This window comes from Symsagittifera roscoffensis, chromosome 2 (assembly GCF_963678635.1).
Source record: "Symsagittifera roscoffensis chromosome 2, txSymRosc1.1, whole genome shotgun sequence".
Lineage (NCBI taxonomy): Eukaryota > Metazoa > Xenacoelomorpha > Acoela > Convolutidae > Symsagittifera > Symsagittifera roscoffensis.
The window spans coordinates 63,268,440-63,290,954 of record NC_087063.1 but is presented as its reverse complement, the minus strand read 5'-3'; the positions used below and the strand labels follow the sequence as shown (position 1 = coordinate 63,290,954).

Here is a 22,515-nt window from a genome sequence, read left to right as displayed (position 1 = left end):
TTCAAGCGATGTGATTGGTCGAATTCGAATCGATAGCTTTTTGAATAATTCGCTGTTTAAGCCCTGCTATAGAGCTAGATATTCGCTTTTTAACTACGAGAGCATTTCGTTTTCGAATAAAGCCCTACTATATTTCGTAATGCTGAACGATAGGTTGTTACCAAAAAGGTTGAATACCACCCGAATTTTATCTTCGAAATTTTCTGACCCTTAAGTAATCGTCCCAGAGGAATACATTATTGCTTTGAAAAACAAAGACGACTTCTCTTTTAATGACCGCTATAACTCATTGAAACGCTACAAAGCTAATTTATCTTTACCTTCTTCCCCAATTATACAAGAAAAACATTGCTCCAATAGGTTAGCACAAATAATGACCAAGCATGACAAATTCTCGTAGGATCTAATCACAACGCTGAAGACAGGACGCCCACTGGAAATTCACAGATCTTACATGAAAAACTATGAGAGGGACCTGCACACCAGAGATGATCTACTTTTCAGGGGCAACAAAACAGTAATTCCAGCTGAGGCTCGTGGCGCATTCAGTTCGATGCTACACTCGTCCCATCCAGGCCTGTTTGACATGAAGTTCATGGCTGAATATATCTGGTGGCCACATATTCATAAAAAATTATATCACCACGGCAAATTTTGCAAACAATGATCAAAAGCCGGTAAGAACCATAAGATGTTGTTGGAATCGGAGCATTTGAGCAAACTACCAGAACTGTCAGTCGCTAACTAAGAGATTAGTTTAGACTTTGCCGGCCCTTTGGAAGCTTCCTGGTGACATTATGATCTCTAATGATAATCGATCAGATTACAAAAAGTCAATCATATCAGACCGCCGGGCAAAGAGTTGGGAGCTACACGATGGAGCAGAGAACGGATACGAAAACGCGGTCATGGACTCCTCCTCAGACACGGACTCGGACATCCTACTGGCAAAGATTATCCGTGGAAGTCGAGCAACCCCAATCTCTTCCTCAGACTCGGACATCCCACTGGCAAAGATTACTCATGGAAATCGACCAACCCCACTCCCAATCCTTAATCGGAAACGGCCTAATCTAGCAAAATTGGCCACTGGAGGTAGGCATTTACACTGGAGAAACGTACTTTAATCCATTTAAAGAGGGGATTGTTGATTCCTCGGAAGTCACGGTCACTTTGGAAACTGGACATATTTTCGCCGGAAAGAGGAAATCATAGCCTCGCGAAAAGTCAACCCTCAGAAATCGACGACCAGTGGGAAATTGACTGGCGGAAACCCGACACTTACACAAACGACCACAAATTCGTCGACAGAAGTTACTGTCATTCCGGGTTCCCCTCAGAAAACGTCTCAAGACAGATGTCTCCCTGGACCATCATCGTTCGGATCCGCTCTAGAGCCAATTGTGTTGGACATCACGCCAGAGGAAACGCTTCCTGTTACCACCCAGCCCAGATCTACAATCGGATCATCTGCTTTCATATGCTGGTCTCCTTCTGATTTCCTCATTCTTCTCGCGGAATCGGGGTTCGTTCAGACATCGCGGAAGTCTCCCACCGGGAAATCATCCATCATGGTCGCAGAGCAAGATTACGGGAGCGAAATATCGTCGAAGATAGAGCAGGACTTACAACAAGCTTTAGAAGAACTTGACGCCGAACCTATTTAAAACTCATTAAACTCATGAAAACTCTACTTTCCAATTTCTTTTTTTTTTACAGTTTTGTAGAGTTTGTAGAATTAGTTTTAGCTAATTGTAACACTTTAAACTTATCCCGTTGGGGAATGTTGTTAGTTGTTCAATTTGTTTAACTGATTGGCCTTTAGCACTAATTAGACACCTGCTAAGTATGTTCCATATTGATCATCAGTCGATTGTTCCTTTTTAATGTTGCTTTAGATAAGACAGTCGTAATTCATTCTTAATCATGTTCTTCTCTCCATTTCTTAGTTAGTCTACATAATTGTACATATTTAGCACGGTTTATCATTGAAATAGTTCATTAGTCAGTTTGAACATAAATTAGAACAGATAAAAAAATTGATTCGAAAATTGATAGGAGCACGTCTCATTTGAAGCGTCGATCAATCGTCTTGTACCATTTTTGGGATTCAATGAGTCTGGATCAACAGGTAATTAAATTGATTTAGAAACTGATACTGGCACTCTTCATTTGAAGCGCCGATCAATCGCCTTGTACCATTTTCGGGCGACAATGAGTCTAAAAGATCTCACGTAATCTTTGTTTATAAAACATTGTTTTACAGCGCGACAGATTGTTGTTTTTGTTCCGCTGTTAGCGGAGTCCGCAGATTGTAGGAGAGTTGTCCAGCAATAACCAGCTTGAAAAATCGCTAGCTAGACGAACGAATGCGGCAATTACAAACAATTACTTAACCAATGTCTGTGGATTCCAAGAACAAATCTTAAATCATTATTTAACTAAAATCGTAGAAAATACCCTTTAGAAGTACCACTACCACTTCGAATTTGAATTTAGTTCGATCAATCACTTTTTAATGTTGCTTTAGATTAGACATTCGTGATTCAATTATAATCATGTTTTTCTCTTAAATGCTTGGTCAGTGTACCTAATTGTACATATTCAGGGTTTTTTGATAGAATAGTTTATTACTAAATTTGAACAAAAATTCGAACAGGTTAAAAATATAAAATCAAGAACACAAACGCAAATTATTGTAAATTCTAAAATGCTTCGAATTTCGATAAAACGTTCCCCGGATCGAAACGAGTTAAAAATTTAGTAGAAAACCCAAAATCCGTTAAACTGCCGTCTTCAAGCAACGCTCCGGCAACCTTGTCCCCATAGTCAAACTGCAGTTGCTCGAAAGGTACAATGTCTCTCCTGGCTTTTAGGATGTATTTTGTTTCACCTATGTTGGAAATTACAACTTCTACCATTTTTATAATGGCCTTGTTTTTCTTCTGGTTGGTGTGGATATCTAAACGACAGGCAAACTTTCCATTTTTGTAACGGCCCTCCTCATTTGAAGCGTCGATAAATTGCCTAGAAGGACCCGCATTTTGCAATACGTATTCACTTAGAACACCTGGTTGGGGGCAGTACTGGTCGGCATTGATATTGGTGACTACTTTGCCGTGGTAACCCACAAACACGTCATCTTTCTTGAACGGTTCGCAAGGCAATCAAACCTAGTTAAAAAGACAAATTTACTGATTCAAAAATGAAATTTTTTGTAAGATATATTTATCGAGTCATTACAATTATAAATTACCTCTTCCATAGACGGGAAATATCACATCACATATAACGACCCAGCTCTGGGTCAATGCACGACTCTGCAACACTTCCTGAACCACAAATGAAAGGTCTCAATGTCGTTGGCGGTATGTTTCAGGCTTGAGGTTTTCTCAAGCGGCGGAAAGTTTTTCTTTGATCGATCATTAAGCAGCTTCGCCACATGGTCAAGTTTTTTTAAAATCAAATCAGTGTTTTAGATTTGAAAAGTTAACTACAAGGTGCTAGTTCTCGCTCAGCTCTACGGTATTGTCATCGTTTTTTTCTTCTATTTTGACAAACGCCTCAACGATAGCATGTACCGTGGTGTTGATGATCATTTTCTCGAGCACCCCTGTGCACGTGAACAGAAACGTCACAATGGCCTTGAACAAGTTCAATTGATCTTTGTGGGTCAGGGTTCCGTTTCTTTTATCGAAGCAGTCATTCGAAATCTCGACATTCTGTAAAATGACTTCTTTGAGAGTCTTGTTCATTATCGGGTATCCGGCTCGGGAGTTTTTTCCGGGTTGCTAAAAATGAATATGATTAAGCTTCATTATTTGGTTAACCAAAATCTTTTAGGCTTGTGTAATGTGTTTACATTTGAAGTTAATCTTCAACTTCCAGTTTCGTCTACCTTATCTGGCTCTGTACGATCCCTTGCGTCTTTCTAAGGGCTCGTTGCTCCTGTGGTCATGTGATTCCCTGGAGTAGGTTTCCTTCCACTGTAGGTTTGCTTCTCTTGGTCATGCGGTTGTCTTTCAACTTCTCGATAGTGGGGAAAAGCCGATGGCAATGGAGAATTTGGCTACGGTGATGCCGACATGTAGGAATCCAGGTAGGCTGGATATGGCTGATACTGCTGAGGCTGGCACTGATGTACCATCGAAGGGCCTGAATGAACATGTCTCAGAGGAGTATGTGGTTGCCTATATATCGGCGGAATTGGCGAGGCGAAAGGTTGCGGGGGTGCTCGCAAAGGGGTTACCGGTGTCGGAGGAGCAAATGATGTCTTCTCTGGTGCTGCGATTGGTGACCGAGGCACAGGGATGTTAGAAAGCACTGCGAATGGTGATGGAGAACTGGAAGGCAGACACTGAACATGAGCTTTTGGCGTTGGACACTTAACTTAAGTCCGTAAGTTTTTACTAGATTAGGATGAAAAATGAGAGATGCAACTAACATTGAGCTTAAGATGTTGATGAATTGATTCCAATTTAGCGGCAAAACTCCCATAACTTATCAGTACCAATTAGCTTTGAAACTTTTCTCTCTTATTAGCACACCATGCGACTGTTTTATCTATGCAATAATGACTACCTAAATATAGGACGGCTAATTCATAATGAAAGCGTCTTACTGATAAGTGAAACTAGACAGTGCAGTTCTTACCAGTGAAGCCGTCATTACAAGTGCCGCATTAGTCCTGCATCAGGAAAACTGTCATTAGTCAATTCTTAAATCAAGTTTTTCCTTAGGTGAAGGAAAAACTTTTTAGGTGAAGGAAAAAGTAAAAGTCCTCGATGTCGTCACCTCCATCTGGGGAAGTTCTGTAATTTTATCATTAATCAGCGATTGGTGAGTAAAGATGAAATGGTCTGATTGGCCGGGAAAAGCCATCTTTAGTGTCCCAGAAGACTGAAAAATAAAAACAGCAGCATGGAATACAAGAAAAATCCACGAACACAATGATGCATGTGTCATCAGTGGAAGATGGAATTCGAGAAAAGAGAAACTATCGTTCAACCCCAGACGGCTGCACAGGGACTCAATAGTCTTTTTGAACATGCTGGGAGTGTCAAAAAAGGGATTGTGATCATCAATTGTTTTTTACAAAGTTCTGAGAATTCAAAAATTGTCAATTTGCTTTCGACTAATTTATGCGCGCTTTGATGATTTTTTTTTCAGCCTGATCAAAGCGTAACGCGAATTATCACGCTCAACAAAACCGTTTCAAATTGAATTGAGGCTAGCTAATCGGTCGTTTTATCTCCGTACGACTCGAATTTTTCACATCTGATGATTGTTATTGTCCAAAAACGTGCTGCTACCCTTTCGCTCCGACCATTTGAAAAATTCAGAAGAAATTTGAATTTGGGTTGTTTTCATTTTTTTGTTTTCCACGCAATATCATGCAAAAAAAATTTATCGGAATGCGTCGAGTCGTATATCATCATAAACCCTTTTTAATCTTAATTCGAAGGGCATCTAAAAATTTCAAAGTTTTTTTTACAGTGTCGTGAAAAATCGGTTCGAAGTTTTTTTTTTATTTTCAATTTAATTTCGAACGAATCCGGTGTGAGCGTGTAGGTTTACTATAGCTTATTTTAGCCTACTTTAAACCGTGAAAACTTAGTTTAATTGTTGTAGAAGTAGTTTTTGGAGTTTTTTTGCGCCAGTTTTATTTACAAGTTTTTTAAATGTTCTTCTAGTCAGAATTCTGAAAAAACTGTTTTCCGAATGTTTTTTTTTCCACTATGACTGTCAAATACGCTTTTTTTTTAAAGTTCTTTGTTTGTGCAGATCTTTTTATCATGCCACGAAGAAAAAAACGACACTAACTAAAAAAGAAAGTATTTTTTTTTGCTAAGATTGTGGTCGGAACATTCAGTGATAGTTGCACAGTAACCGGCTATCCTTGTTTGCGTTTTTTGTTAGTTTTGAAGAAATCATTTGTTAAAAATTGTTTTTGTATCAATTTTAGGACCAGGAACAACTGAGGCGGTGGTTACAAAAGGTGGCTGCAATTAATCAAGCCTGGATCATTACTGGGGGCACTAACACGGGTATTATGAAGATATGCGGAGAAGCTGTGAGAGATCAGAACTTCAGTAGTGCACCAGGCACCAAGTGAGAATTCTTTACGGCGTCTGCCCCCACTTGTTTTGTCTATTGTACAAAAAAGTGTGATTAAAATTGTAATCCTGTTTGCCTAAAACTTTTTTGCTTAGGGGCGGGCTTGATTGATAGGTTCCTATTTCCATTGATGTTTTTTGATGACGAGTGGATTATTTCTTTAGCTTAAAACGGAATTTTTCAGCTTCAAAACTAGCAAGGTTCCAGCTGCCCGGGCTGACCTCTATAGACCAAAAATGCTATTTATACAATTCCCTAAGAGAAAACACTAATCATACAAATTTCATACATTTTGCTAAAATGGTGTCATCGAGTTTTCGAAGAACCTTTTTCTTGTTATGGCATAAAATTAGTTGTATCGTACTAAATGAAAAAGAAAAACTTTTGTCAAAATTAAGCTACAATTTCTGTATATGGGAATTGTATGACTAGCAGTATATTTGAAATTGCCCCCAAAATTTTTTTTGTGTTTTTTCGTCAGCTGCAAATTGATCTTTGTGCATGCAAAATTGAATTTTCGTGTGTATAACGTAGTCCTGGATACGCTAATATTGGATAATTTTCTTTTTCGCCTTATATATTTTTTCAAAAATGCTGAAAACTCCTCTTTCTTTTCTATGGCATGTATATGTTTGCCTTGATCAATGTCTGGTAGTTTAAAAACTCAAAAAGCAACCAAAACTTTTTGAGAAATTAAAACCTATAAAATCATTATTTTGTTCTATGAAAAAATGCTAGCCATAGACAATTCATGCAATTTTCTGTACTTATGGAATTGCAAGAAAAGTGTGTGATTAGCATCTTTCCATATATGAAAATATAGCTTTTTTGGTCAACCCGAATGGTCTGAACATTAGAAACCGTTAGCAGCGCTGATGTATATTGATCATTTAAACTTTCTTTATCAGATACAATAAACTACTTTTTTTTCGCGAGGACTGGTTCTATAAAACATTAATGACTATTGAAAGTGTCAAAATTGAAGAAAAAAAAGAATTAAACTTTTAAGACTGACTGAAAACTTAAATGTTTAGAATGAGTTTAATATTTCTCATTACTGAAAAATTATAACTATCTGAAGGTTGATCTTCATTCTTTGGTCAAAAAAACGTGTCTGTAATGGTTGTTTTCAATTGATTGCATTTTTTGGAAATAAAGTGCATGCAATCTAATGACTACGCGTCTAAAAGCTGATTGAACTTCATTAAAGTCATGCTGAACTAGTTTGTTTCATTTTAGTAAACAGGCGGTCGCGATTGGTATAGCAACTTGGGGTGCAATTGCAGGCTCTGCAGATTATTTGACCCCGCCCGCAAGCCACGAAGATGACATTTACTACAAAGCGGTCTACAAAAAACCAGACAAGGTACAGTTGGAAGCAGATTTGTGGGGGAAAATTTGCGCTTAACAACGTTTTGAATATATAATTGTTTGTTTAACTTCAATCCAAAACATCAAAATATAAACAATGAAACTTCTCTACAAACCTGAATCTTTTTATTCATTGTTCCGACTTTCGATACGAAAGTGACGGAATATTTGTGCTCGGGTGGTTTCATTTCCTCCAGACAAATTTCGAAGTTTAAGCTAGCCATTTTTGACGGATTTTTTTATCATTCGAAAGGTGTTGTTCTCTTGAGCTCAAATTTGAAAAGATATTTTACCTGCGTTTTTTTTCGAAAATTTATGGGGTTTAGAGATTGCCATTTTGACCAATTTGGGACAATTACCGCGCGATATATTTTGCGCTATTTACGCGTAAGCGGAGAATTAATCCGTCTCAGAAATCCTTCCAAAGTAGTTGGAAGAAGCTTAATTGCCATAATTCATTAGTTACAAGGAGCGTAATCTATCCTTTTGTTTTTTATATGGCATGTGGGGGGATGAATTTCATAAAAAATTTCAAATTTTGGAAAAAAAAATTCATTTTGTTTTATTTCATTTAATTTTTAAATGTTATTACTGCTTCTTAAACCTTAAAAGGCAGTCGGAACATACAAGGCTTCGCACTGATACGAGCAGTCTTGTTGACCTTTATTCATTCATTTACACTATTCATGTATGTACTTGATTGGTTGTACTCAATAAAATCAAGACAATCTGGAAAAAAAATGGGAACACGGGCTGTACGGATTATAAACAAAAAAGTCACACGCGTGAGCGAAAAACACAAAGCTCCAACTGATATAATCAGGACATATCAACACATTATCCTTATAAATAGACTAAAAAAACAGATATAGAGCTTTTAGATACATACGGTTTCTGTCTTCTAACTTGCGCTACAATCATTGCACCGGCTTGCTTCTCCTGCCTGGATTGCCCGAATGTAAGTTTTTTGTAGATGAACTTAAAATTTAAAAAAAGGAAAATAAAAAGTTTTAACACGGTTTTTCATAATGTGTTAAAACTTCATGAGAAAAACACCTGTACGCAGACATACAAGTTTTAAAAAGCACTTAAGAGTGAATAGACTCTAATGCATATTAGAGTATAGACTCTGCTAGAGTTTTTTTTCAGTAATTTGGCCTTGATACTTTGTCAGGAAAATCTCATCATACTCAATCACTGATGAAACGTTTTTTTTTCTGTTCTGAAATTCGATAATATTGTATGCTTGTCCCGTCCAAAATCAGTTTTTTTTCAACTGCAAAAACGAGTTAAAAATGAATTGTCTTCCTCTCTCTCAATCAAGCACAGCGCACTCTAATTTTTGCATTTAGAGTTTAATCATAAGATGAACAACCCTAGTGAATACTCTCAAATTAATTGTGGACTTAATTGACTCAAAATGACCATGTTTTGACCAACTCGATCCAAAATGGCCATCTTTTGATCAACGAAATGACCCAAGGCAAACTGAACTCGACTGACTTTGTCAGAATGATGGTATAATCCATCCAATTCATTACGCATTACCGGCTATATTTCAGGTGAACCTACTGCAGAAAAAAATTGGCTGTGTTTGACTCTTGTAGGCTAATTTTTGACCGACTCGGTCAAAAAAAGCCAAGTCTTCACCGATTAGATTCAAAGTAGCCAAGTTTTGACCGAAACTGTGTAGACTGTGTTTGTCAGAGCGAAGGTTTAAAATGACAACTCACGCTATGTTTCGACTGACACGACTGCATGGAACTCCGAATAACTATTTTTGCCTCAACCTGCTAAGTTTTGACCCACCTAAAAAAAGGTCGATAATTCGAAGCCGAAAAGATTCGTGCTGGCTGCCTGTCGTTGACACAAATGTGCTACTTTTCAAACAATTTGACCCAAAATTGTTATGTTTTGACTGACTCGACCGACGAAAATTTCGAGACTGTACAAATATACTCAACCAACGACTTGACCGAAATAATTTGTGTGAGACTGTCTTTGACTGAATCGCGTATTGGTCGATTCCACGCAGGTATCGATCGATTCGACACAAAGCGATAATATATTTCGGTTGACTCGATTGAAAAGAACTAAGTTCGATTGTGTTCGCTTCAAGCATGCTTTGTTTCAATTGTCTGGACCAAAAACGTGAGAACTTTGACCAGCTTAGAACAAACTGTCTATTTTTCACCGACTTGACTGAAGGAAATATGTGCTCGACTGTATTTGATTCAAGCCTGCTAAGTTTCAACCAAGTCGATTCAAAATTGCCAGGTTTTGATCGATTTTAACAGAAAAACATGATCGATCGCGTTCGTCACATTTGTCTTTCGTTTCGACCAGTTTGACCCAACTTGCTACGCGAAGATTCACTCGACCAAAGAAAAAACGTGTTATATTGTGTTGGACTAAATCGTCCCATCGTTTGACCAATTTGTTCCAAAATGCCATATTTTGAGCTACTCTACCAGAAAAATGTGTTCATCTGTGTTCGACACAGCAATCGACGTTTCAATCGGTTTGACTACCCGCATCCAAGTTTAGGCGTAAGTAATCAATTATAACGGGTTATTATGATGATTTTTTGACAATTATAATGGATTATAATTACCAAAATTAGGTCTTTAAGGGATTTATAATTGAATATAGTCGTGATATTTTCCAAGAGATTATAATCTCTTATAATCGATTCTTATTGATTGTAGTTCTTACTAAAAACCCTTAAAATCAATTATAATCGATTTTATTCTTATTTATGTTGCCGAAATTTTCCTATATTCGAATTATATCTTATGGGTTATTATTTTTGTGTCAATAAGAAAATCTCTAAAAGAGAGATCTCATGAACACTTTGGTTCATCTGAACACAAAGTTATACCACGGAACAAAAGTTTCATAGAGATACTTTCATATGAGTGGAAAGGTTCTCGCGGTAGATGAAAAATAAATTTTCCGAATCAATCATTTGAATTAAATAGAAAACTTTAAAAATAATTTTCTCATTTTTCATAGGAACCATTGTCCACAAAAAGCAAAAAATATAAGCAATTTAGATGCAACTTTGAAAACAAAAATGGAAAACAAAAGGGATTATAATCAATTATATTTGATTATGATGGATTTTGTGCAAAACTAATGAAATAGAAATTTGAAAAAAAATTAATGGATTATACTCTTATACAATCGATTAAAATTGTATCGAAAAACAGACAAAAAGATAATCGATTACAATGGATTATAGTAAACTATAATTTGATTTTAAAAAGAGAGGTTATAAACGATCATTAATTCATTAAAATCTTTTGTTTCTGAATTTTGTGGGACTGGTTTTAAAATCGTAAGATAATCGATTATTAATGCTCGAAACTGGATGCGGTTAGATGCTTTCGTAGAAGACCCGTCCGTGTTTGACATAAAGCTGTTATGCTTTGACGAAATCAAACAAAAGCGGCCTTTACACAAAAAAAATGTGTTTGACTCAAATTTGTTGTTTCGACTGACTCAAACAAAAGACAGTTTAACTCGAAGGAAAATGTGCTTGCTCAATTGTGTTTGATCTAAACCTGGTGTTTTTTGACCGCCTTGAACCCGAATAGCTTTGTTTCAATCAAAACTACCCAAAGTTTACAAGTTTCGACCGATTCGAATAAAAAAATTGTATTCGACTTTTGATCGATTCGAATGAAGAAAACATGTTTCTGACGTTTTGACCAACTCGACCAAATTTTGCTATGTTTTTAGTGACTCGACGGTTTTTAGTGACTTTATGGTCAACAACTTCATTCAAAATGGCCATCATTTTACCAACCTGACCCGAAGAATAAGATGATGCTTGTGTTCGTCATAAGCGTCCTAAATTTCGACCAATTCAATCGAAAATATTTCTGTCTGACTACTTCCGAAACAAGCTTGCTTATATACAGACTTCATACAAAATGACCACATTTCGACCAACTCGGCCGTTAGAAATATACATTCGATTTTTCTATTGTCCTTGATTGATTGGTGCCAGGTTTTTATCCAATCCACAAAAATCAGCCATGTTTCGACCGAATCGAACAATAAAAAAAGATGAACTCATCATTATTTGTCAAGCGTGCTATATTTTGACCGACTATATGAAATTGTCCAGGCTACAACGTTAATGATGGAAAGGGTTCAACTGGTAGTCGAGCTGATTGACCCAAAATGGTTAAATTTAATCAATTTTTTAAGGTGTGTAGTATTTTTTCATTTCAAAAAAGCAAACAACCTTGTTGTTTCTGGTAATCAATTACATAATTTCAGCCAACTGTCGTCAAAACCAAATCCATTTGACGTTTCCATGTCAAAACAAAAAAACTTGTGCATTAATGATGATAATGTTTGGACCAGAGAGCGTCTCTCGCCTCAACTTGACTAAGTTTTAAGTTGGATAAATTCGCAGCATTTGCTTTGCGCAAATAACATATTTGGAAAATTGTTGGTCTTTAATTGTCCTGAATGAATCAAAATTATCCCCAACTCAATAACCCATAACTTTGTTAAAAAAATATAAATGTTGGATTTTTTATAATTAAAACGCATGGCATTAAAAGCATTCAGTGGAACCAAAAAAAGTTCCGTCGAAAAAATCTAGTTTAAAAATCGCTGTTCTATGGAAGAAAAAACCGACCAGAGTAAAACGATTTCATGATTTTTTTCGTCGGACGAAACAACGAGAAAACAAGAGGCAAAAACAGGCAGATGAAGTTTGGACAAAAAGTAAAATCAAGATAAATTAAACATTCAGGTTCACCAGATGATCTTATTTGATTTTGCAGTAACAAACATATGCAGACATTTCAATACAAAAATCTATGATCAACTACTTAATCAATCCATTAAACTGAATCTATTTTTAGCTAGACTTTTTGCGTGTCCTGGTCGCGTCAAGAGTTTGCGTCAGGAAAGGCTTGAAACAAAGTCGCCAAAGTCTGGACATAAAGTCGGGAAAATGCATGTCCAGACTTTCTGGACCAAAAGTCCTGATATTCGCGACTCTATGCCCAGACTTCTAAGACAAAATTTGGCTTGCCCAGACTTTCACGGCCCACAGCGCCGCAACTCACGTTTAGATTTTCCGGACTGACACTCTCAGCAGGGCTAAGCAATTTGGGTCTGAATTCGGAGTCTGCGACATCGACCCTTGATAGTAGTAGGCTAATTCGCTGGCGCTCCAACAGGGGGAGGGGGAACCACTTAGGCGCTCCAGACACAATTTCTCGGTGCTCCAGACCCTAATCCCAAAACCTTATAGGGGTTCCAAACATACTTTCAAACCCTAGGGGCACTCCAAATAGGAAAATAAAACCACATGGATTATATCTTAAGTGCTATGAAATGACTATTTTATAATAAATCTTTGCTGTTGTGATATATAATAAAAAGGTATGTCTGGGGACTGCATTTCGTGCGTTAACGTTCGATCAAGACTATAATGTTCATATTTGAGTGGAATTAAATTTAATGTCATTACGAGGCCAAACTGTGCATTCTCTGCATTTTAAGCGGAATCCGCAACAGACCAAAATCAGATTTGTCACCAAGTCCCCAACTTTGCTACTTTTCTTTGATCTTCTATGCTGTTTCGGATTCCACAAACAAGTACCTAAATAATTGTACCGCTCAAAATCGCTCGAAAAATAGGCGGAATTCAGTACAGTTTGTGGAATCCACAAACAAATGATAAAACATTTAAGTGGAATCCTCAAACTGTAAGTGGAATCCGCAACTTGTAAGTGGAATCCGCATTTTGTTTGCGGATTCACTTCACGTATATTTATATGTGTAGTAGCCTCTAAAATTATATATTTTGAATACATGATTTGATTTCACTAGAATAGAAATTTACTAGAAAAGATCAGTGTTTGAAATTAATGGAATCATAATTACTGACCAGTATTTGGGATCGATGAAATGCCAAATACTGAACTAATTTGACGATTTGCCATGCGTTGGGTTTCTAATCACTCTCAACCTAATGACTCCAAAAATGGAAATATTCCATATTTTTTCCACATTATTCCAGTTTTTGGGATTTCATCAATCACAAATATTGACCAGTATATGGGTTCGATAGAATCCTAAATACTGACCTAATTTGTTGTTATGCTGTGTGTTGTGTTTTCGTACACTCGCAACCCAATGACTAAAATTACTGCATTTATTCGGCGTTATGCTTCCAAAATCAGTATTTGGGATTGACGCAATCCCAAATAATGACCTAATTTGTCAATATGCTGTGTAATCCTTACACTCTCTACTCAATGACTCCAAATATTGAAATTGTTCGGTGTTGTGTTTCCAAAATACTAAAAGATGACATCCACCGATTTAGGTAACCAATGTTTTAAGACTTGTTGGTGGAATCCGCTGACAATGGTTAAGTTTTTGCTTTGAACTTTCGCATTGCTAGAGATAAGAAATCCAGCTCAGCTTTTAATTGTTTATATGCAAGTTCAGTATTGAACAAACTTCGGAATCCACTTATAGTTTGCGGAATCCACTTACATTTGCGGATTGCGCTTACATTTTGCGGAATCCACTTACAGATACGGAATCCAGAATAACTAGCTATATTTGCTTGTTGCGGAATCCGCATCAAAACAAATGGGCCGACAAAGCTTACGTTACAGGTATATGTATGCGGAATCCACTGAAATTTTGTTGGTGGAGTCCACTTATATTTTTGAGCATATTTTAAGACTTGTCTCTGGAATCCAAGAATATACAGACACAAAATTGTGCTCCTATCCAGTGCCCAGTTTGGCCTCGTAATGATAAAAATTATAGCCAATACAATTAAACAGTTATAGCTGTAAACCATTTCGTTTCCGTATGCATCTTTTATTGTTAGAAATCTGAATCAGAAATCTTACGCTTAGCATCCGTCTCAGAAATTGTTCCAAAGTGGTTGAAAGGAGCTTAATTGCCATACTTCATTATTTACAAGGAGTAAAATCTATTCTTTTGTTTTCCACATGGCAGTGGGATGATTTTCATTAAAAATTTCAAATTTTAGAAATTTTTTTTTTCATTTTGTTATATTTCATTTAGTTTTATTATGTTATTACTGCTGCATAAACCTTAAAAGGTAGTCGGAACATACAAAGCTTTGCACTGATACGAGCAGTCTTGTTGACCTTTATTCATTCATTTACACTATTCATGTATGTACTTGATTGATTGTACTCAATAAAATCAAGACAATCTGGAAAAAAAATGGGAACACGGGCTGTACGGATTATAAACAAAAAAGTCACACGCGTGAGGGAAAGACACAAAGCTCCAACTGATATAATCAGGACATATCAACACATTATCCTTATAAATGGACTAAAAAAACAGATATAGAGCTTTTAGATACATACGGTTTCTGATTTCTAACTTGATCTACAATCATTGCACCGGTTTGCTTATTCTGCCTGGATTGCCCGAATGTAAGTTTTTTGTGGATGAACTTAAAATTTTAAAAAAAGGAAAAAAAAAATTTTAACACGGTTTTTCATAATGTGTTAAAATAAAACTTCATGAGAAAAACACCTGTACGCCGACATAAAAGTCAATTAAAAAGCACTTAGGAGTGAATAGACTCTAATGCATATTAGACGATGGACTCCGCTAAAGTTTTTGTTTTCAGTATTCTGGCCTTGATACTTCATCAGGAAAATCTCATCATACTCAATCACTGATGAATTTTTTTTTTCTGTTCTGAATATCGATAATGTTGTATGCTTGTTCCGTCCAAAATCAGTTTTTTTTTTCAACTGCAAAAACGACGAGATAAAAATGAATTGTCTTCCTCTCTCTCATTCAAGCACAACGCTTTCTTTTTTTTTGCATTTAGAGTTTAATCATAGGATGAAGGCCCCTGCTGAGTACTCTCAACATAACTCTGGACTTAATTGAGTCAAAATGACCATGTTTTGACCAACTCGATCCACAATGGCCATCTTTTGATCAACGAAATGACCCAAGGCAAACTGAACTCGACCGTTTTTGTTAGAATGATGGTATAATCCATCCAATTCATTACATAGCGACCGGCTATATTTCAGGTGAACCAACTGCAGAAAAAAAAGATTTGGCTGTGCTTGACTCTTGTAGGCTAATTTTTGACCGACTCGAAGTCTTCACCGATTAGATTCAAAGTAGCCAAGTTTTGACCGAAATTGTGAGAACGAAGGTTTGAAATGACAACTCACGCTATGTTTCGACTGACACGACTGCATGGAACTCTGAATAGCTATGTTTGCCTCAACCTGCTAAGTTTTGACCCACCTAAAAAAATGGTTATTCGAAGCCAAAAAGATTTGTGCTGCCTGTCGTCGACACAAATGTGCTAGTTTTCAAACAATTTGACCCAAAATTGCTAGGTTTTTACTGACTCAACCGACGGAAAGTTTCGAGACCGTACAAATATACTCAACCAACGATTCGACCGAAATAAATTTGTGTGAGGCTGTCTTTGACTGAATCGTGTATTGATCGATTCCACTCATGTATGTATCGATTCGACACAAAGCCATAATATATTTCGGTTGACTCGATTGAAAAAATTTAAGTTCGATTGTGTTGGCTTCAAGCGTGCTTTCTTTCGATCTTCTGGACCAAAAACGTGAGAACTTTGACCAGCTTAGCACAAAATGGCTATTTTTCACCGACTTGACTGAAGGAAAAATGTGCTTGACTGTGTTTGATTCAAGCCTGCTAAGTTACAACCAATTCGATTCCAAATTGCCATGATTTGATTGACTTTAACAGAATTTTCTTATATTCGAAAGTTTCTGCCGAAATTTTCCTATATTCGAATTATATCTTATGGGTTATTATTTTTGTGTCAATAAGAAAAACTCTAAAAGAGAGATCTCATGAACACTTTAGTTGATCTGAACACAAAGCTTTACCACGACACAAAAGTTTCATAGAGCTACTTTCATATGAGTGAGAAGGTTCTCGCGGTAGATGCAAAAAAAAGTTTTCCGAATCAATCCTGAAATTAAATCAGTTTGAATTAATTAGAAAACTTTTAAAATTTTTCTCATTTTTCATAGGAACCAGTGTCCACAAAAAGCAAAAACTATAAGCTATTTAGATGCAACTTTGAAGAAAAAAATGTACAAACAAAAGGGATTATAATCAATTATAATTGATTATAATGGATTTTGTGCAAAACTAATCAATTAGAAATTTGAAAAAATTATTGAATTATACTCTTATATAATCGATTAAAATTGTATCGAAAAACAGACAAAAAGAGTAAACTATAACTTGATTTGAAAAAGAGAGGTTATAATCTATCATTAACTCATTAAAAGTGATTGTTTCTCAATTTTGTGGGACTGGTACTAAAATCGTAATATAATCGATCATTAACGCTCGAAACTGGCTAAATTTTGAGAGATGCTTTCGTAGATCAACCGTCCGTGTTTGACGTAAACCTGTTATGCTTTGACCAAATCAATCAAAAGCGGCCCCTACGCAAAAAAATTTGTTTGACTCAAATTTAACTCGAAGGAAAATGTGCTTGCTCAATTGTGTTCGATCAAAACCTGGTGTTTTTTGACCGCCTTGCCCCCGAATAGCTATGTTTGAATCAAAACTACCCGAAGTTTACAAGTTTCGACCGATTCGAATCAGAAATTGTATTCGACTTTTGATCGATTCGAATGAAGAAAACATGTTTTCGACGTTTTGACAAACTCGACCCAAGTTTGCTATGTTTTTAGTGACTCGACGGCTATTAGTGATTTTATGGTCAACAACTTCTTTCAAAATGGCCATCATTTTACCAACCTGTCCTGAAGAATAAGATGCTCCTTGTGTTCGTCATAAGCTTCCTAAATTTCGACCAACTCAATCGAAAATATTGCTGTCTGACTACTTCCGAAACAAGCTTGCTTATATACAAACTTGATACAAAATGACCACCTTATGACCAACTCGGCCGTTGGAAATTTTTATTCGACTTTTTTATTGTCTTTGATTGATTGGTGCCATGTTTTGATCGACTTTAACAGAATTTTCTTATATTCGAAATTTTCTGCCGAAATTTTCCTATATTCGAATGATATCTTATGGGTTATTATTTTTGTGTCAATAAGAAAAACTCTAAAAGAAAGATCTCATGAACACTCTAGTTGTTCTGAACACAAAGCTTTACCACGACACAAAAGTTTCATAGAGAGACTTTCATATGAGTGAAAAGGTTTTCGCGGTAGATGCAAAATATATTTTCCGAATCAATCCTGAAACTAAATCAGTTTGAATTAATTAGAAAACTTTATGAAAAATTTTCTCATTTTTCATAGGAACCAGTGTCCACAAAAAGCAAAAACTATAAGCTATTTAGATGCAACTTTGAACAAAAAAATGGACAAACAAAAGGGATTATAATCAATTATAATTGATTATAATGGATTTTGTGCAAAACTAATCAAATAGAAACTTGAAAAAAATTAGGGGGTTATACTCTTATATAATAGATTATAATTGTATCGAAAAACAGACGAAAAGATAATCGACTATAATGGATTATAGTAAACTATAATTTGATTTTAAAAAGAGAGGTTATAATCTATCATTAATTCATTAAAATTGATTGTTTCTCAATTTTGTGGGACTGGTACTAAAATCGTAATATAATCGATCATTAACGCTTGAAACTGGCTAAACTTTGAGAGATGCTTTCGTAGATCAACCGTCCGTGTTTGACGTAAACCTCTTATGCTTTGATCAAATCAATCAAAAGCGGCCCCTACACAAAAAAATGTGTTTGACTCAAATTTAACTCGAAGGAAAATGTGCTTGCTCAATTGTGTTCGATCAAAACCTGGTGTTTTTTGACCGCCTTGCCCCCGAATAGCTATGTTTCAATCAAAACTACCCAAAGTTTACAAGTTTCGACCGATTCGACTGAAAAAATTGTATTCGACTTTTGATCGATTCGAATGAAGAAAACATGTTTTCGACGTTTTGACAAACACGACCCAATTTTGCTATGTTTTTAGTGACTCGACGGCTTTTAGTGACTTTATGGTCAACCACTTCTTTCAAAATGGCCATCATTTTACCAACCTGTCCTGAAGAATAAGATGCTCCTTGTGTTCGTCATAAGCTTCCTAAATTTCGACCAACTCAATCGAAAACATTGCTGTCTGACTACTTCCGAAACAAGCTTGCTTATATACAGACTTGATACAAAATGACCATTTTTTGACCAACTCGGCCGTTGGAAATATACAATCGACTTTTCTATTGTTTTTGATTGATTGGTGCCAGGTTTTTATCCAAAACAACATAAATCAGCCATGTTTCGACCGAATCGAACAATAAAAAAAAGTTGAACTCAACTGTGCATTAATTGTCAAGCGTGCTATAATTTGACCAACTATATAAAACTGTCCCGGCTACAACGTTTATATCGGACTGGGTTCAACTGGTAATCGAGCTGATTGACCCAAAAATGGTTAAATTTAATCAATTTTTTAAGGTGTGTAGTGTTTTTTCATTTCAAAAAGCAAACAACCTTGTTTTTTTATGGTAATCAATTACATAAACTCAACCAACTGTTATCAATTTGACGTTACCATGTCAATACAAAAAAAACTTGTGATTAATTATGATAATGTTTGGACCAGAAAACGTCTCTCACCTCAACTTGACTAAGTTTTAAGTTGGATAAATTCGCAGCATTTGCTTTGCGCAAATAACATATTTGGAAGTTTGTTGCTCTTTAATTGTCCTGAATGAATCAAAATTTTCCCCAACTTAATCACCCATAACTTTATTAAAAAAGATCATAATTGGATTTTTTATAATTGAAACGCATGGCATTAAAAGCAATCAGTGGAACCAAAAAAGTTCCGTCCAAAAAATGTAGTTAAAAATCGCTGTTTTATGGAGGAAAAAACCGACCAGAAAAAACGAGTTATCGATTTTCTTCGTAGGATGGAACAACGAGAAAACAAAAGGCAAAAACAGGCAGATGAAATTAACTACTTGTTCAATCTATTAAACTGAATACATTTTTGCTAGATTTTTTGCGTGTCCTGGTCGCGTCAAAAGTTTGCGTCAAAAAAAGGCTTGAAAAAAAGTCACCAAAGTCTGGACATAAAGTCAGAGAAGTCTGCAAAATGCATGTCCAGACTTTCTGGACCAAAAGTCCTGATATTCGCGACTCTATGCCCAGACTTTTATGACCGAAATTTGACAAGCTCAGACTTTCACGGCGCACAGCGCCGCAAATGACGTTTAGTTTTCCGGACTGACACTCTCAGCAGGGCTATGCAATTTGGGTCTGAATTCGGAGTCTGCGACCTCGACCATTGATAGTAGTAGGCTAATTCGCCGGCGCTCCAACAAGGGGGAACCACATAAACGCTCCAATTACAATTGCTCGATGCTCCAGACCCTAATTCCAAAACCATATAGGGTTACAAACAAATTTTCAAACCCTAGGGACACTCCAAATAGGAAAATAAAACCACACGGATTATATCCTAAGTGCTATGAAATGACTATTTTATAAAAGGTCACTGCTGTTGTGATATATAAAAAAGGAATGTCTGGGGACTGCATTTTTGTGAGTTAACGTTCGATCAAAACTATAGCGTTCATATTTGAGTGGAATTAAAGTTAATATCATTACGAGGCCAAACTGTGCATATTCTGCATTGTAAGTGGAATCCGCAACAGGCCACAATCAGATTAGTCGCGGAATCCGCAAGTTTGCTACTTTTCAATAATCTTCTATGCTGTTTCGGATTCCACAAACAAATACCTAAATCATTGTACCGCTCAAAATTGCTCGAAAAATAGGCGAATTTGCGGAATCCGCAACTGTATTTGCGGAAATCAGAACAGTTTGTGGAATCCACAAACAAATGATAAATCAATTGTATCGTTAAATTGAACTGTTGCGGAATCCGCAACTGTAAGTGGAATCCGAAACCTGTAAGTGGATTCCGCAACTTGTAAGTGGAATCCGCAATTTGTTTGCGGATTCCCTTTACACATATTTATATGTGTAGTAGCCTTTAAATTGATATTTTTTAAGTACATGATTTGATTTCCTTAGAATAGAAATTTACTGGAATAGAAACTTACTAGAATAGAAATTTACTGGAATAGCTAAGTGTTTGGGATAAGTGGATTCCAAATTACTGATCAGTATTTGGGATCGATGAAATGCCAAATACTCAACTAATTTGACGATTTGCTATGCTTTGGGTTTCTACTCACTCTCAACCTAATGACTTCAAAAATGGATATATTCCATATTTATTCCACATTATTCCAGTTTTTGGGATTTCATCTATCCCAAATACTGACCAGTTTTTGGGATCGATGGAATCCTAAATACTGGCCTAATTTGTTGTTATGCTGTGTGTTGTGTTTCCATACACTCTCAACCCAATGACTAAAACTACTGCACTTATTCGGCGTTATGCTTCCAAAATCAGTATTTGGGATTGACGCAATCCCGAATACTTACCTAAATTGTCGATATGCTGTGTGTTCCATACACTCTCAACTCAATGACTCCAAATATTTAAATTGTTCGGTGTTGTGTGTTCAAAATACTAAAAGATGACATCCACCGATTTAGGTAACCAATGTTTTAAGACTTGTTCGTGGAATCCGCTGACAATGGTTAAGTCTTTGCTTTTAATTTCCGCATTGCTAGAGACAAGAATTCCAGCTCAGCGTTTAATTGTTTATATGCAAGTTCAGTATTGAACAAAGTTCGGAATCCACTTATCCGGTGCACAGTTTGGCATCGTAATGGTAAAGTTATAGCCAATATATTTAAACCGTTATAGCTGTAAACCATTTCGTTTCCGTATGCATCTTTTATTGTTGAAACAACGCTTAACAATCTGAATCACTAACAAAGTTTGAAGAGCGGTTGACAGTCCGGTGTCATGACATATTTGAATCATAAAAAAATGGTAAATCATGGAATAATGATTTAAACAAAATGATTTTAATTGGAGATTGACATACTGAAGATATTGATAGTGACCATTTAGGTTTCTCTGTCTTCTCAACTGATACACGATCAAAAAACAGTTGTATTAACGATCGTCTTATAGTTTTCATGTCACGGTGGAAACAAATAGCAGATAAAGAACCAAAAAAATATGAGTAGAGTTGTAAAGAACAGTTTTACTTGAACGAACTTTTCAAACAATGTGGTGTATTTAAGCAAAACAGAAGTATGGGAAGGACACTGATATATCAGTTGCTACTTATGAAAACGTATTCGATTTTTTGTTCGATTTTGCCTCAGTATTGATTGAGAAAGGGGGTGGAGCGAATGATTCGACTTTAATTTGATAAACTTTAAAAAAGTCAAAAACTATCAAGGGTATAGTGGTATCTGCAAGGTTACTTTCACTTCCACCGGCTTGAAATTCAGCAGGCCCGAGAGTTGTTGAAGAAATTACAAAATGGAATTAGAAAAACGTAGAGTTACTGCAATTGACTTAAAAATCATTCACGAAATTTATTTGATTGTGAAAAAAACCTATCCGGAAAACTCTGAGCGCCGAAATTAATTTCTAGATACATGTTCTCTGTTTTTCTTTTCTAGCAAAAATGACACAAAATATGACGTTGGCTTGAATTTAGACCATATGGAGGTCATATCAACTAGGATAATTCTTCATTGGACAAATATTTGAAAGATTCAAAAATATTACGACTGTATGCAATTTTACACAGTGCCGCGGGATTTGTTCACAAATTTTATAACACTGGTCCTATCTACTGTTACATGCTACCCTGGAAGTCTAACATTAGCCTGGTTGATCACTTGAGTGATATTACTTTCTGTTTAAATGTTAAACTGACAAAACCAAGTCTCTATCAATTGTTAGAATGTTGAAGGAACGATCAGTCGTGCCAGACTTGGAAGGATTCCGTTGTAGGAAAAATTATTTTTTTTGGTTTAAAAACTAGCCATTACAACTTCTGATTACAGTGACTCTCTTTTTTTTC

The 22,515-nt window shown here is 36.0% G+C and overlaps 1 protein-coding gene across 1 annotated transcript in view; it reads left to right on the top strand.

Annotated features, from left to right (window-relative positions):
* LOC134839916 (transient receptor potential cation channel subfamily M member-like 2) overlaps positions 1-22,515 on the top strand; it is a 132,370-nt gene that overhangs the window by 46,071 nt on the left and 63,784 nt on the right. The window contains exons 3-4 of the mRNA XM_063855543.1: positions 5,966-6,111; positions 7,357-7,483. Coding sequence (XP_063711613.1) covers positions 5,966-6,111; positions 7,357-7,483 — 273 coding nt within the window. The remainder of the gene's footprint in view (positions 1-5,965; positions 6,112-7,356; positions 7,484-22,515) is intronic.